Here is a 14,197-nt window from a genome sequence, read left to right on the forward strand (position 1 = left end):
ATCACACGTGTGAAATAATATTGCTGCCCATCAAATCAAAAAAAACATATGAGTGATAACAAAACTCAAACATGTGGGGATAATAGTTATCGCAACAAATAGGTAAGGTGATCATTTGTAAAAGATGTAAGAGAATAACGAGGCAATATGTTAAGAGAATAACGAGGCAATATGTCAATTTCAAATTCTAATTCAATCGTGGGTATGAGCATTACCCAACAAATTCTTTTTAATATATTTATTCTGATTTATGAATATTTTTTACAGGAAATATAGTAAATAACTCCATTATGTAGCCTATGTAATTTCCATGTCTCACTGTATATTTAAATGTCGTTTCATCCATAAATTAATCTATTGACAAAATAGCTTAAATGACTAAAGTGACAAAATAGCTTAAATGACTAAAGTGATTTTAAAGTTAGAATAATTAAAGAGCATTTATTGTATTCTCTTCAAGAAAATTCAAGTCCTTCTACACTGATCAGCACAAGTTGATATAAACGTACCAAGAAACAGCAAGCACACCCATAGTATACGCAAGTACACCCATAGTACAACAAAGCCAACTTACACTCTTATGCAACTTAATATGACAACTTAATATGACAACTTAATAATCCTACCAGTTGCAATTGGTTGACAGAAATAAAACACTCTTATGCAACTTAATATGACAACTTAATAATCCTACCGGTTACAATTGGTTGACAGAAATAAAAATAAATGTCCAAGGTGTCCAAGGGCAATGATGATATATAATTACAAATCTTATATATCACACCTTCAAAGATTTTTATAATTTAAAGTTGGATTAAGAATTAATTTTTTTAAGATTAATTTTTTTTTTAAGATATTTATTAAAGCTACATATAAGTAGATGCAACAACAAAAAAGAAAGGATAATATTAATAAAAAAATATGAGAAAAATAAAAAATATTGAATAATTAAGAATCTGGGAGGGAGGAAATAGAAGTTACAGAAGAATGGATCAATTATTAGGGACATAAGTCGGATATGCTTCTATCTTAATATGCTTTTCACCCTTTTAAGTGATATGTTGCACATGTTTGTGCTAAAAAAAGCATACAAATTTCAAACATAACACCAATATAGTTAATTGTTTCAAAAAAAAAATTATGTAACAGTCTTGAGTACAAAGTAGACCTCATGTCGAAACAAAATAATATGATAAAAAATAATTAGTAACTTATCGGTCGCTAATTAGAGGGCTTTGGCCTGCAAAGTTCGACGTCTATAATATCTTTTATAGGAATAGCGTAATAAACTTTAGCTTGGAAGGTTATCGGGGGAAATTCTACCGAAGTTCCAATCGGCTTCACATTAAATGTGATGTAATACATTGAGCCACAACACCCCGAATGATTAGCCTTCACAATGTCTACCACTTCAAAATTAGTTCCCTATCCATAGGAGATAAAAGAAACATTTATAGAAGATGAATGAACATATTCTTTTTTACAGGATAAAAGAACACAATAAAAAAACACAAAATGGATAGCAAGTTAGAACGATTACATTTTCGTTGTTGTAATGTTTGATAGCTTCATTTGCTGAGATTTGAACCTCTTTAAGCATCCCCGGGACCTCATGCAATTTCATTGGAGTGATGAGACTAAATGCATAGACTTTACCAAAATCTGGTACATCAAAACCCTGCATAGATCCATCCTCCCATTTATTTAAAAAAAAAAAAAGTTTGAACAGTGAAAAATCAAGGGAAAATAAACCTGGGATTCTTCGACCGCACAATAATATTCCATCTCTTCCTTTTTAGTGATAGTATGGTAACCGTCTTGAAAAAATTCATCATCCGAATCTATCTCTTCTTTCTCTTCCTCCAAAATGTGGGATGAAGAAGCCATCAAATCCAGAAGTACTTTCGTCTGTTTTTTTTTAATTTAGTTTGTAAATAAAATTTAAAAGGATCCATAGCTAAAATCATTAAAGAAGAACAAAATGAGATTGTATATATATACCAAATTAAGATTTATATGGTTAAAAATAAGGAGAATCAGCACAAATCCAAGAGAAAAATCAATCAAATAACACAACAATAACAAAAATTAGCAGAAAACATGAGAGGGGCATGAGATAATGGCAGTGATACAAAGTTAATGAAGAAAATAAAGAGAGAGGGTCACCAAATTGCCAAATAGAAACATGATAAAAATAAAAAAAAAAAAAGAAAAATAAAAAAAGAATAGGAGACTTACGAAATTTACGGAGAGCAAACGCAGAGAAGAGAGGAAGGAAATTAGGAAGGAAATGAAGAAAGAAGATAGTAAGTTTTGAAGCCCTAAAAATAGGTTTGGGCGGGTGTTGCTGGGCTAAAAAAAAACAGGCTTGGGAAGCTGGGTTAAAGAGATAAGGCCCATCAAAATGTTTTATCTATTTATTTAAATTAATAAATAATCAAATTTTATTTCTAAAATAACTATGATTTTATTCAATCATCTAAATATAATAATTAAGGAGGTTCTCTCACTTTTAAACATTTTAACATTTTAATATAATAATTCATTTATTGAAGTTATTTAAAATTAGAAAAAAGTCAATTTAAAAATAATTCATTTATTGAATCTTACATGGAGGTTGGACATATATAAACCAAAATGATAAAGATATGGTTAAAAAGATATCAAAGGAGGAGAAGCAGCACAGATCCACCAAAAAAAAATCAATCAAATAACAAACCAAGAACAAAAATGACCAGAAATCAATCCAAGACAGTCATGCAAAAATACATAAATAGAGTGAGAGAGGGAGCCAATAGAACAGTCATACAATCATGATAAAAATAAAAATAAAAATAAAAATAAAAATAAAAAGAAAGTAAAAGAGGTTACAAATCACCCAGAGCAAACGAAGATAGGAACCAAATGAGGTTACCAAATCACCTAGAGCAAACCAAGAGAAGCACCAAATCTGAAATCAATAAAGAAGATAGTTATGAAACCCTAAAATAGGGTTGGGCCGGAAGAGGGTGAGTTTTGAAGTCGTAAAAATGGGCCGCTGGGCTAAAAAAAAGCCTTTACAGAAATAAGTTCGGATCGTCCATCTTTTATCCATTTATTTATTAAATCTTTATAAATATATATACAAAAAAAAAAAAAAATGAAAAATAGGCATCGCTGGAGAGAGCAAAGAACTTACCTAACCCTTGATCCTTGGTGGAACGGAGGTGTTTTCCAGATCTCAAAAACCAGCTGTGCTATGGTGTTTTCCGGAGGACGGTTATTTGCTCAAACACCCAACTCTCTTATTTTGGCGATGCCCCTATAATTGGGCTGAGGGAAGGTACAGGCGCTGAATAGTTGCCAAAAATCCTCTCTTATTTTGGCGATGCCCCTATAATTGGGCTGAGGGAGGGTACAGGCGCGTAATAGTTGCCAAAAATTCCACCAAAAATCCCACCATTGATGGAGAAATGGAGAACGATTGAAGATCTGGAGAATCTTATGAGAAAATGACGCTGAACTACCTCAGTGATTGACGTCTGAACGGATCGCCCATCTCCAGAAGATATCAGAAGATATAATTATGACTACAAATTATCGCTCTCTGGGCTTTTCATATTCTGGATAGGGGCTTTTTCATATTCTTAATGGGCTTAATGGGGGGCTTTTTCATATTCTGAATGGGCTTAATATGAGTTTTTCATATTCTTAATGGGCTTTTAATAGGGGCTATTCTTAATGGGCTACATATGAGCTTTTCATATTCTTAATGGGCTTCATATGGGCTTTTCATATCTTAATGCGCTTCATATGGGCTTTTGCAGATTTTTGCCAGATACGAGGAATAAAAAGAGAATAAAAAGAGAGAAAAATATTCATACAAAAAGAGGGTTACAAAACAGAGAGGGCAGTCGTACAAACATAATAATAATAATAAAAATAGAGAGGGCAGTCGTACAAATATAATAATAATAAAAATAAAAGAGGTTACGAAACAGCCAAATTAGAGAAATTAATAATAATAATAAATTAATAATGAAAATGAAAAAAAATTAAAATTAAAAGTAAAGGTAGGAAAGGTTAAGAAATAGCGAGAGAAGATGACTAGGAGTATTAAGATTAGCTCTAGAATGTTTTTTTAATCTTGTACGGCTAATGCAATCATTTACTAATTTACTAATGCAATCTCGTACTGCCTCTCCATGATTCATAATATCTATAACTTCAAAATTAGTTCCTATCCATACAAGATAAATAACATTAATAAACATCGAGTTAAAATAATGATTTGACTAATCTTAATATAATTAAATCAATCATATTAGCCTCATTTTCAACATCTACAAATTTATTAAGGGAGAAAATAATTATTATTATTATTATTATTATTTTTTAATAAAAGGTCCTATAGTAAAACAAAAAATTAATTAGGAAAATAGAAATTATGGAATAAAACTATGGAACAAAATATTTTAACAAAAAATAAAAATTAGGAATAAATATTTGGAAAGTAGGCTGAATTAGGACCAAGTGAATGGGAGAATAACATTAACTTTCATTTTTTTCTACTCTTTTTTGGATTTTGAGAGAGCTTTTGACCTCTGAACAAGCATGGCTGTACATATGTGGACTTCCTGCACAACACAGTTTCTATATTACCAAAAGGAGCAAATAGAAAAACATAAGCAAAAGAAAAGCAACTTGAACCACTCGAACCCGGCACATAGATTGCAAGAATAAGCATCGCTCCATATAGGTAATCGAAAGAAAAGTTCCATTTGTTTGGCATTCTAAAAGAATACTTTCCAACTTCCTGAAAGCAACTCATTACGATCATTTACTGCAATTTGAAAAGACGACAAACTTCCTAATGGAACTACGTGTTATCGCTATACTTCGACGCAGCATGCCCAAGATCGGTTTGGGATTGAATTCGTAAGAGTGAATCACGTGTACGACATGACATTGGATTTTTTACCTTCATGTAAGGAAGAGCCAGATAGACCTGACCAACTGCACTAGTGATGCCTGTTACATACAGCAAGAGGAATGTGGAATGTGCTATACCTACATGATATGATTGAGAACAGTTTTAATATCACAAAGGCAGAGAACACCGACCAATTGTACTCTGTTAAAGATCACGTATTTGTTTAGAATGCTGTCAGTTAGTATCTAATTAAATCTCCGTTAGGAGTTAGATCTAGTTTTTTATTTGATTTAGTTTTGATTTGATTAGATTTTATTTTGATTTGTTTACTCGTTTGTTACCAGATTTTCTGCAGATTTTTAGGTAGATTTTCTGAATATCTTTTGTTATCTCTGTATAAATATGGAGCATTCTTGCTCTTCATAATTCAATCTTCTCATCAATTATTCAATAAATCCCTCTTTCACTAACAATTGGTATCAGAGCTATCTTCTTAAGGGATCTGTGAGATCAAAATGGGAGAATCAAGTTTTTCAGCTGTTGCACCACCAGTCTTCGATGGAGACAATTATCAAATGTGGGCAGTTCGTATGGAGACTTATTTGGAGGCCTTGGATCTTTGGGAAGCAATAGAAGAGGATTACGAGGTCCCTCTGCTTCCAGCAAATCCTACTGTAGCACAAATCAAATTACAGAAGGAAAAGAAGACAAGGAAATCAAAGGCAAAAGCTTGCCTATTTGCCGCTGTATCTGAAATGATCTTCATGCGAATAATGTCCCTCAAAACAGCAAAAGAAATCTGGGATTATCTCAAGGCTGAATATGAAGGAGATGAGAGGATTCGTGGAATGAAAGTCTTGAATTTGATCAGGGATTTCGAGTTGCAGAAGATGAAGGAGTCAGAGTCGGTAAAAGAGTATTCTGACAGACTTCTCAACATCGCCAACAAGGTGAGATTGCTTGGTTCTGTATTAAATGATTCCAGGATCGTTGAAAAGCTGCTAGTCACTCTTCCGGAGAAGTTTGAAGCCACCATTACTACTCTGGAGAACACCAAAGACTTGTCAAAGATTTCTCTTATAGAGCTCTTGAATGCTTTACAAGCGCAAGAGCAAAGGAGGTCTATGAGACAAGAAGGGGTGATTGAAGGTGCCTTACTTGTTAAGCATCAAGATAGCCGCAGGTATAAAAACAACAAAAATTTCAAAAATCAATTGACGTATGGAGATTCATCTGCCAATTATCAAAAGACAAAAGGAGGAGGTTTCAAAAAATCCTATCCACCTTGCCGCCATTGTGAGAAGAAAGGTCATCCACCATACAAGTGTTGGAGAAGACCTGACGCCTTCTGCTCCAAATGCAATCAACTTGGACATGAAGCTGTGATCTGCAAAGCCAAAGATCTGGTGAAAGAAGTAGATGCACAGGTCGTTGATCAAGAAGAAGAAGAAGAAGATCAATTGTTTATGGTCACTTCTTCCTCAAGCAAAGAATCAAGCGAGACCTGGTTGATTGACAGTGGGTGCACAAATCACATGACTTATGACAAGGAGTCTTTTGAGGAATTAAGAGACACCGAAGATAAGAGAGTGAGGATCGGCAATGGTGAACACTTGGAAGTCAAGGGAAAAGGCACAGTAGCTATAACAAGCTATGAAGGTACAAAATTTATTCCAGATGTTTTATTTGTGCCTAAAATTGATCAAAATCTCTTGAGCGTTGGTCAGTTACTTAATAAAGGTTATAAAGTGTTGTTTGAGAATAAGCGGTGCTTGATCAAAGATGCTAGTGGCAAAGACTTGTTCAATGTCAAAATGAAAGGAAAAAGCTTTGCTCTAAATCCGACGGCCTTTATATCCAGAGCTGGTGCCACTGGGACTTGGCACAAAAGACTTGGGCACTTTCATCATCGAGGTTTGCTTCAGATACAGTCAAAGAAGCTGGTAGAAGAACTCATTGACATTGATGATGACATGTCTCCTTACCGTGCTTGTAACTTTGGGAAGCAACATAGGCAACCCTTTCCTAAACAGGCATGGAGAGGCTCGAAAAAGCTACAACTGGTTCATACTGATCTTTGTGGTCCTCAGCGAACACCATCACTAAATGGTAATCTTTATTACATTGCTTTTATTAATGATCTAACAAGAATGTGTTGGATATTCTTGCTGAAGCAAAAGTCAGAAGTTGCGGGTGTATTTTGGAAATTCAAAGCCAGAGTTGAGAATGAAGGTGCATGCTTGATTCAGACTGTAAGATCAGATAATGGCAAAGAGTACACTTCAGAAACTTTTAATAGGTTTTGTGAAGAGGCTGGAATTGAACATCAATTGACAACACCATACACTCCTCAACAGAATGGCGTCAGTTTCAGGAGGAATAGATTCATAATGGAGATGACGAGATGCATGCTTCATGAGAAGGATCTTCCAAAACGTTTTTGGGGAAAAGCAGCAAACACTATTATGTGCTTGCAAAATCGAATTTCAACAAAAGTTGTAAAGAACCTGACACCATTTGAAGTTTGGTATGGTTACAAACCTTCTTTAAAGTTCGTTAGAGTATTTGGGTGTCTTTGCTTCATTTACATTCCACAGGTCAAGCGTGATAAGCTTGACAAAAAGTTAGAAGTTGGCATCTTTATTGGCATGTTAGAAGAGTCTAAAGATGAACGACAAGATGCTTTGGTTGATGATGCACCTGTCCAAGGAGGAGCTTTCAGTGATCGAGAAAAACAAAATCTGAGAGTTGGTTGATCGACCTCTAAACAGAAAAATAATTGAAGCAAGATGGGTGTTCAGAAAAAAGCTTGGAGTTCACAGCATCTAAACAAGGAGGAGTGTTAAAGATCACGTATTTGTTTAGAATGCTGTCAGTTAGTATCTAATTAAATCTCCGTTAGGAGTTAGATCTAGTTTTTTATTTGATTTAGTTTTGATTTGATTAGATTTTATTTTGATTTGTTTACTCGTTTGTTACCAGATTTTCTGCAGATTTTTAGGTAGATTTTCTGAATATCTTTTGTTATCTCTGTATAAATATGGAGCATTCTTGCTCTTCATAATTCAATCTTCTCATCAATTATTCAATAAATCCCTCTTTCACTAACATACTCCACTCCACTACGTAAGGAGAGCCCGTACCTTAGCCATAGGAGATATGAAGGTGCAAAATCAAACGCCTCCTTCATGTCATAAAATGAATACAACATAAAGTCAGAGCATCTTCTCCATGGTACATCCATTCAACTATTGGAGGGTAAGACGAAGAAACCAAACATAGAACTTATCCAAGAAAGATTGCATATCAACATAAAGTCAGTAACAACTAAGTTAAAAATGTACATAATTCCTAAAAAAACAGAAGCCCATCACAAAGCATCAACTATAGGAGTTACACATAAAAAGAATCTTGGATCATCTCTCGTGGTTTAACTTATGGATCATCAACCATAGGAGCAAACTGAAGAGGTCGTTGGACGGTGACCAGATTCCTTCAATTTCTTGACAGATTAAATATATGCGGAATGTCATCAAGGTGGTTTGTTATAACCATATTCTTTTCCACAGTCTCTTGCTCTGCCAGCCGGTTGTAACCGTAACAGTGAGTTGCTATCTCCTCTTCCCCATATTATATCCTTTGCCTCTCTCACCATCACTTATCTTCCTTTTTCGTCGGATGGTAAGTTCTTCCCCTTCTCAATCACTTTCTTTTTGATATTTCTTGTTATTTCCCATTAATAATGTGAAAACCCCATCAAATATGAAAAGTCCCTATGAAGCCCATTAAGAATATGAAAAGTCCCTATGAAGCCCATATGATGGAAGCGATAATTTGTACCACTTGTCGTAATTATATTAGAAAGATATCTTATGGAGGTGGGCGATCCGATCAGACGGCAATCACTGAAGTAGTTCAGCTGCTCAACTAAATGCTATGTACTCATTTTCTCATAAGATTCTCCAGATCTTCAATCGTTCTCCATTTCTCCATCAATGGCGGGATTTTTGGCAACTATTCGGCGCCTGTACCTCTCCATCTACAACTGGACTCTCTTCGTCGGATGGTAAGTTCTTCCCCCTTCTCAATCACTTCCCTCTTCATATTTCTACTCGTAATGTAAAATTTTGCTTGGGTGTTGAAGGGTTCAGGTGTTCTACTTCTCAGTCAAGCAATTGAAGGAATCTGGTCACCAACAGGTATATAATGCCGTCGAACGTCCTCTTCAGTTTGCTCAAACTGCAGCTGTTTTAGAGGTATTCCCTGATCGTTTCTGGTTTATGAGCTGATTATCGTCATAGAGCCTATTATGAAGTATTTTATAATGATTTTCTCGCATTTTTCTACTTCACAGATTCTCCATGGCCTCGTTGGTAAGCTATATTTGATCCGCTTACAAGTTTTGGTGTCGAAGATTTTCTTTCTTTCCCTGATTGTAGCTTAGAAACGAAGCTGAATCGTGGGTTTTGGTTTTTGCCTAATTAGGGCTTGTGAGATCCCCTGTAACAGCAACGTTACCACAGATAGGTTCTAGATTGTATTTGACTTGGGGCATCTTATGGAGTTTCCCTGAGGTTGAAACCCTTCTTTTTCATTCAATTAGCCATAAATTAGTGTTTATGTGTGTAATTTTAATTGATAAAACTGATTACTTCTTGGGTCTGGCAGGTTAGGAATCACGTACTTGTTTCCTCCTTGGTCATCAGCTGGTCTATCACAGAGGCAAGTACTTTTTTTTTACTGGAAACCTTAATTCCAAACTTAATTTACTCACTTTAGTTATTGATTATAACCTTTAACAAACCACAAGAGATGATCCAAGATTCTTTTTATAATGAATCTATGCTTATCGGCTTTATGTGTGTGTAACTCCAATGGTTGATGCTTTGTGATGGGCTTCTGATTTTTAGGAATTATGTACATTGTTAACTCAGTTTTTATTGTTAAGTTTGCCGACCATTGTATATTCTGTGAGATGATAATTTATTAGATCATCACTTCCTCATTCAAATTAGTAGATCTAGACTGAGTTTGACATGATTCGTAGAATTGTGAAAATTTGGTTACTTAATTCTTGCATGTTTAGGAGTGACTTTGAAATGGTCAAAAATCACTTCTTAGTGATTTTGCCATTCCAAACTTACTCTCAAACATGCTTGAGGAGTTTTGAAATGGTTAGGATTACTTTCATCATGTTCAAACCTACTCCAGAACATGCTTTAATCATTCATTCCAAATCAACTTAATGTTTGATTTTACAATTTTCATATCGTACATATTGATTTTGAGTAATTAAAAACATGTTTCAGAGTGATTTTAAATGCGACAAAAGTGATTTTAACTACCTCAAAGTGTTCTTTTTGAAGTAGTTATAGGAAGAGTTAGATACTTAGAAATTCATTACAAACCAGTCCTAAGTTATGGAAAAAAGTTCCAAAATCTATCTATCAAGGCATACAGTTTCCAAGATGTACCATGGAGACGAATAAACAATTACTGACTTTATGTTGATATGCAATCTGTTGTGGATAAGTTCTATGTTTGGTTTCTTCGTCTTACCCCCAATAGTTGAATGGTACAGTTAAAAGGGAGAAGATGGAAGATTCTCTGAGTTGACTCTTTTTACCAATCTTTGATTGCAGATTATCCGGTATTCATTTTATGGCATGAAGGAGGTGTTTGGTTTTGCACCTTCATTGCTCCTATGGCTAAGGTACTGGCTCTCCTTATGTAGTGGAGTGGAGTACAATTGGTCGGTGTTCTCTGCATCTGTGATATTAAAACTGTTCTCAATCATATCATGTAGGTATAGCACATTCCTCTTGCTGTATGTAACAGGCATCACTAGTGAAGTTGGTTTAGTCTATCTGGCTCTTCCTTACATGAAGGTAAGAAATCCAATGTCATGTTGTACACATGATTCACTCTTACGAATTCAATCCCAAACCGATCTTGGGCATGCTGCGTCGAAGTATACGTCGTTCCATTAGGAAGTTTGTCGTCATTTCAAATTGCAGTGAATGATCGTAATGAGTTGCTTTCAGGAATCTGGGAAGTATTCTTTTAGAATGCCAAACAAATGGAACTTTTCTTTCGATTACCTCTATGGAGCGATGCTTATTCTTGCAATCTACGTGCCAGGTTCGAGTGGTTCAAGTTCTTGCTGCTTTTCTTTTGCATATGTTTTTGTATTTGCTCCTTTTGGTAATACAGAGACTGTGTCCTGCAGGAAGTCCACATATGTACCGCTACATGCTTGTTCAGAGGTCAAAAGCTCTCTCAAAATCCAAAAAAGAGTAGGAAAAAATGAAGTTAATGTTATTCTCGGGTTCAGTTTGTCTTAATTCAGTGTACTTTCCGCATATTTATCCTTAATTTTCATTTTTGATCCTTAATTTTTATTTTTGATTGGCTTAGTCTTGTTAAGGACATTTTGTTTCCTCCCTTAATACATTTGTCTACCGAAACTCTTAATCAACTCTTAATCTAACTCCAATTAAGCTAATATGATTGATTTAATTATAATATTTAGATTAGTTAGATAATTGTTGTTCTGCTTTTGTGTGATTATTTCTTTGAATTATTGAATGCTAAATCATTTATTACTCATTTAATTGTGTTGTTCTATTTATGGTTTTCTCTTTCTTATTGATATTCATTTATGAATGGTTTTCACATTTTATTTAATCATCTTATATTATTTTATATTGACGGTTGAGAGCAATTTATTATTTTATTAATATATTTTGGTTGTAATGATGTGTAATGTTGGAGCTTTGAGCAATTTATGCCAGAACTGTATATATGTTTTTGAAGGGTGGAAAGGCAAATCAAAATATAAGGTTCTAACCCAATATAATAAGATTTTTATTTTATTGTCCATTAAAAGTATGTAATTTTATTTCATAATCAAACTTGTAGTCCCCTAATTTGTTTTAAAAATATATCTTTTTTAAATAAAAAAAAAAGTTGCAATACTATGATCTTTAATAAACATTTCTAAAGTAAAAATTTATAAATGAGTAACTAAAATGTTTGTCTAGATTTCACTACACTTGGTCTTTTTGTTTGAGATGGGCATCAATGGAGACATCAATGGAGACATCAATGGAGACATCAATGGAGACATCAATGGAGCAATTAAGTGGCCAATTAAGTCATTCCATTTAAGTCAATGGAGCAATTAATGAATTAGGTGTCTCACCTATGGCCATCAATGTAGGGGCTCACCAATTTTTATACTCATTTTCATTCGGCCCAAACTTTTAAAGCTACTCCGGCCCAAGCGCCCAAACTTTTAAAGCTACTCCGGCCCAAGCGCCCAAACTTTTAAAGCTACTCCGGCCCAAGCGCCCAAACTTTTAAAGCTACTCCGGCCCAAGCGCCCAAACTTTTAAAGCTACTCCGGCCCAAGCCTGTTTTTTAGCCCAAGAAAACCGGCCCATTTTAGGGCTTCAACACTCATCATTTTTCTGCCTTAGGGCTTCAAAACTATCATCTTCTTTCTTCTCGCCTCTTTTCTGCGTTTGCTCTCTCCGACCATTTGTAACTTCTCTTTCTCTATTTATAGGGCTTCAAAACTCACCATCTTCCTTCTCCATTATCTTCCCCTCTTCTCTGCGTTTGCTCTCCGTCAATTTCGTAAGTCTCTTACTCTATTTTTTTTTCTTTATTTTTATTTTTATCATGTTTGCTGTGCCAGTTGGATGGAGTTGGATCATCTCTTGCCCTCTCCTGTTTCTGCTAATTTTTGTAATTGTTGTGTTATTTTATCTCAGGCCATTTCTGGTAATTTTTGTTATTGCTGTATTTTTCTCTTGGATGTGTGATGATTCTCCCCCGTATATATATTTTTAACCCTATAAACTTAATCACTTTATGTCCAATCTCTATATCTTTTGTTGTTACTCATGGGTTTTGGATCCATTCAAATTTTATTAACAAACTAAATTAAAAAAATTGATTTGGATATATTAGATAAAGGTACTTCGAGCACTGGATCTGATGGCTTCTTCAAACCACCTCTCGGAGGAAGAGGAGGAAGAGATAGATTCGGAGGATGAATTTTATCAAGACGGTTACCATATTATCACTAAGAAAGAAGAGAGGGAGTATTTTCGTGCAGTTGAAGCATCGGAGGTTTATTTTCTTTTAATTTTTCACTGGTCAAACTCAATATTTTTTTCTTTTTTTAATTGAAGGATGTATGTTTTTTTTTTTCTTTTTTTAATTGGAGGATGTATGCAGGGTTTTGATGTACCAGATTTTGATAAAGTCTTTTCATATAGTCTCATCGCTCCAATAGATATGCATGAGAACTCGTGGATGCTCGAAGAGGCTCGAATATCAGCAGATAAAGCTATCAAACATTACAACAAAGAAAATGTAATGTTCTAACTTGCTAGCCACTCATCTGTTTCTTTTATCTTCCTATAGATAGGGAACTAATTTAATGGTTCTTTTATGTTTTTTTTATCTATAGGGATCTGTTTCTTTTATCTTCCTATAGATAGGGAACTAATTTAATGGTTCTTTTATGTTTTTTTTATCTATAGGGAACTAATTTTGAAGTTGTAGAGATTGTGAAGGCGAATCATTCTGGATGTTGTGGCTCGATGTATTACATCACATTTAATGTGAAGCCGATTGGAACCTCGGCAGAATTTCCCCCAATAACCTTCCAAGCTAAAGTTTATTATGCTATTCCTATAAAAGATATTATAGACGTCGAACTTTGCAGGCCAAAGTTCTTTAATTAGCGACCGATAAACTACTTATTACTTTTTATCATATCATTTTGGTTGGCTACTTGTTACTTTTTATTACTTTTTATCGTATCATTTTGTTTGTTTGTGAGGTCTGACAATATTATATAATTAACCTCTGACAATATTATATAATTAAATATATTGGTGTTATGTTTGAATTTTGTATTGTTTCTTAGCACAAGCATGTGCAACATATCTCTTAGAAGGGCAGTGTACATTCCTAGGCATAACAAAATTATTAAGTTCATAAACTTAGCCATTAACGAGAGGAGGGAGGGAATTAAAAGTATAGATATAATAGAACCAAACACTCCATATTTGTTACTATTTCTCCCGGTTGTAAAGAACTTGCAAACGAGAGAGTTACTACACAATCTTCAATTACTATTTGTATTTATATTGATATTCTATGTCTTGCATTTTAATTGGAATTTAGGTTTATATTTAAACATACCATTCAAAAAAAAAAAAAAAAAAATGCAACTCATAATGATATTAAACAAAATTAAACTTCCAT

General features: G+C 34.2%; 3 protein-coding genes across 6 annotated transcripts; 2 read left to right on the forward strand and 1 right to left on the reverse strand.

The window, feature by feature from the left end:
* Positions 1–1,078: 1,078 nt before the first annotated feature.
* On the reverse strand, positions 1,079–2,897 carry LOC111785519 (uncharacterized). The gene is made up of 4 exons (XM_087121686.1): positions 2,879–2,897; positions 1,753–1,908; positions 1,541–1,678; positions 1,079–1,425 (listed from the first exon to the last, which is right to left on the reverse strand). Exons 2-4 carry the CDS (start codon positions 1,885–1,887, stop codon positions 1,222–1,224), a joined length of 477 nt encoding a protein of 158 aa, XP_086977812.1. The 5' UTR covers positions 1,888–1,908; positions 2,879–2,897; the 3' UTR covers positions 1,079–1,221.
* Positions 2,898–8,669: 5,772 nt separating this feature from the next.
* On the forward strand, positions 8,670–13,841 carry LOC111807044 (very-long-chain (3R)-3-hydroxyacyl-CoA dehydratase PASTICCINO 2A). Of its 4 annotated transcripts, none has more exons than XM_087123065.1 (12): positions 8,670–8,978; positions 9,064–9,168; positions 9,267–9,285; positions 9,398–9,486; positions 9,581–9,634; positions 10,555–10,625; positions 10,719–10,883; positions 10,957–11,053; positions 11,142–12,553; positions 12,890–13,051; positions 13,160–13,297; positions 13,468–13,841. In XM_087123065.1, exons 1-9 carry the CDS (start codon positions 8,844–8,846, stop codon positions 11,220–11,222), a joined length of 816 nt encoding a protein of 271 aa, XP_086979191.1. In that variant the 5' UTR covers positions 8,670–8,843; the 3' UTR covers positions 11,223–12,553; positions 12,890–13,051; positions 13,160–13,297; positions 13,468–13,841. The 4 variants fall into 4 exon arrangements, with proteins under 4 accessions (XP_086979191.1, XP_086979200.1, XP_086979196.1 ...); XM_087123074.1 differs by having other exon boundaries at positions 8,684–8,978; positions 10,719–10,800; XM_087123070.1 differs by having other exon boundaries at positions 8,754–8,978; positions 9,057–9,168.
* LOC111807037 (uncharacterized) lies at positions 12,917–13,671 on the forward strand. Its single transcript, XM_087127292.1, has 3 exons — positions 12,917–13,051; positions 13,160–13,297; positions 13,468–13,671. Exons 1-3 carry the CDS (start codon positions 12,917–12,919, stop codon positions 13,669–13,671), a joined length of 477 nt encoding a protein of 158 aa, XP_086983418.1.
* Positions 13,842–14,197: the final 356 nt, after the last annotated feature.

This window comes from Cucurbita pepo, chromosome 1 (genome assembly GCF_057944985.1).
Source record: "Cucurbita pepo subsp. pepo isolate OVF chromosome 1, ASM5794498v1, whole genome shotgun sequence".
NCBI classification, from domain to species: domain Eukaryota; kingdom Viridiplantae; phylum Streptophyta; class Magnoliopsida; order Cucurbitales; family Cucurbitaceae; genus Cucurbita; species Cucurbita pepo.

Bases quoted from the DNA above. Each gene is read 5' to 3' on its own strand.
- LOC111785519 (XM_087121686.1), bottom strand. From the start codon at position 1,887: ATGGCTTCTTCATCCCACATTTTGGAGGAAGAGAAAGAAGAGATAGAT. The intron at 1,679-1,752 runs GTTTATTTTCCC...GGATCTATGCAG, and splicing joins GTGCGGTCGAAGAATCCCAG to GGTTTTGATGTACCAGATTT. The intron at 1,426-1,540 runs GTAATCGTTCTA...TCCTATGGATAG, and splicing joins AACATTACAACAACGAAAAT to GGAACTAATTTTGAAGTGGT.
- LOC111807044 (XM_087123065.1), top strand. From the start codon at position 8,844: ATGCTATGTACTCATTTTCTCATAAGATTCTCCAGATCTTCAATCGTT. The intron at 9,635-10,554 runs GCAAGTACTTTT...CTTTGATTGCAG, and splicing joins TCAGCTGGTCTATCACAGAG to ATTATCCGGTATTCATTTTA. The intron at 11,054-11,141 runs GTTCGAGTGGTT...TGTGTCCTGCAG, and splicing joins TCTTGCAATCTACGTGCCAG to GAAGTCCACATATGTACCGC.
- LOC111807037 (XM_087127292.1), top strand. From the start codon at position 12,917: ATGGCTTCTTCAAACCACCTCTCGGAGGAAGAGGAGGAAGAGATAGAT. The intron at 13,052-13,159 runs GTTTATTTTCTT...GGATGTATGCAG, and splicing joins GTGCAGTTGAAGCATCGGAG to GGTTTTGATGTACCAGATTT. The intron at 13,298-13,467 runs GTAATGTTCTAA...TTTTATCTATAG, and splicing joins AACATTACAACAAAGAAAAT to GGAACTAATTTTGAAGTTGT.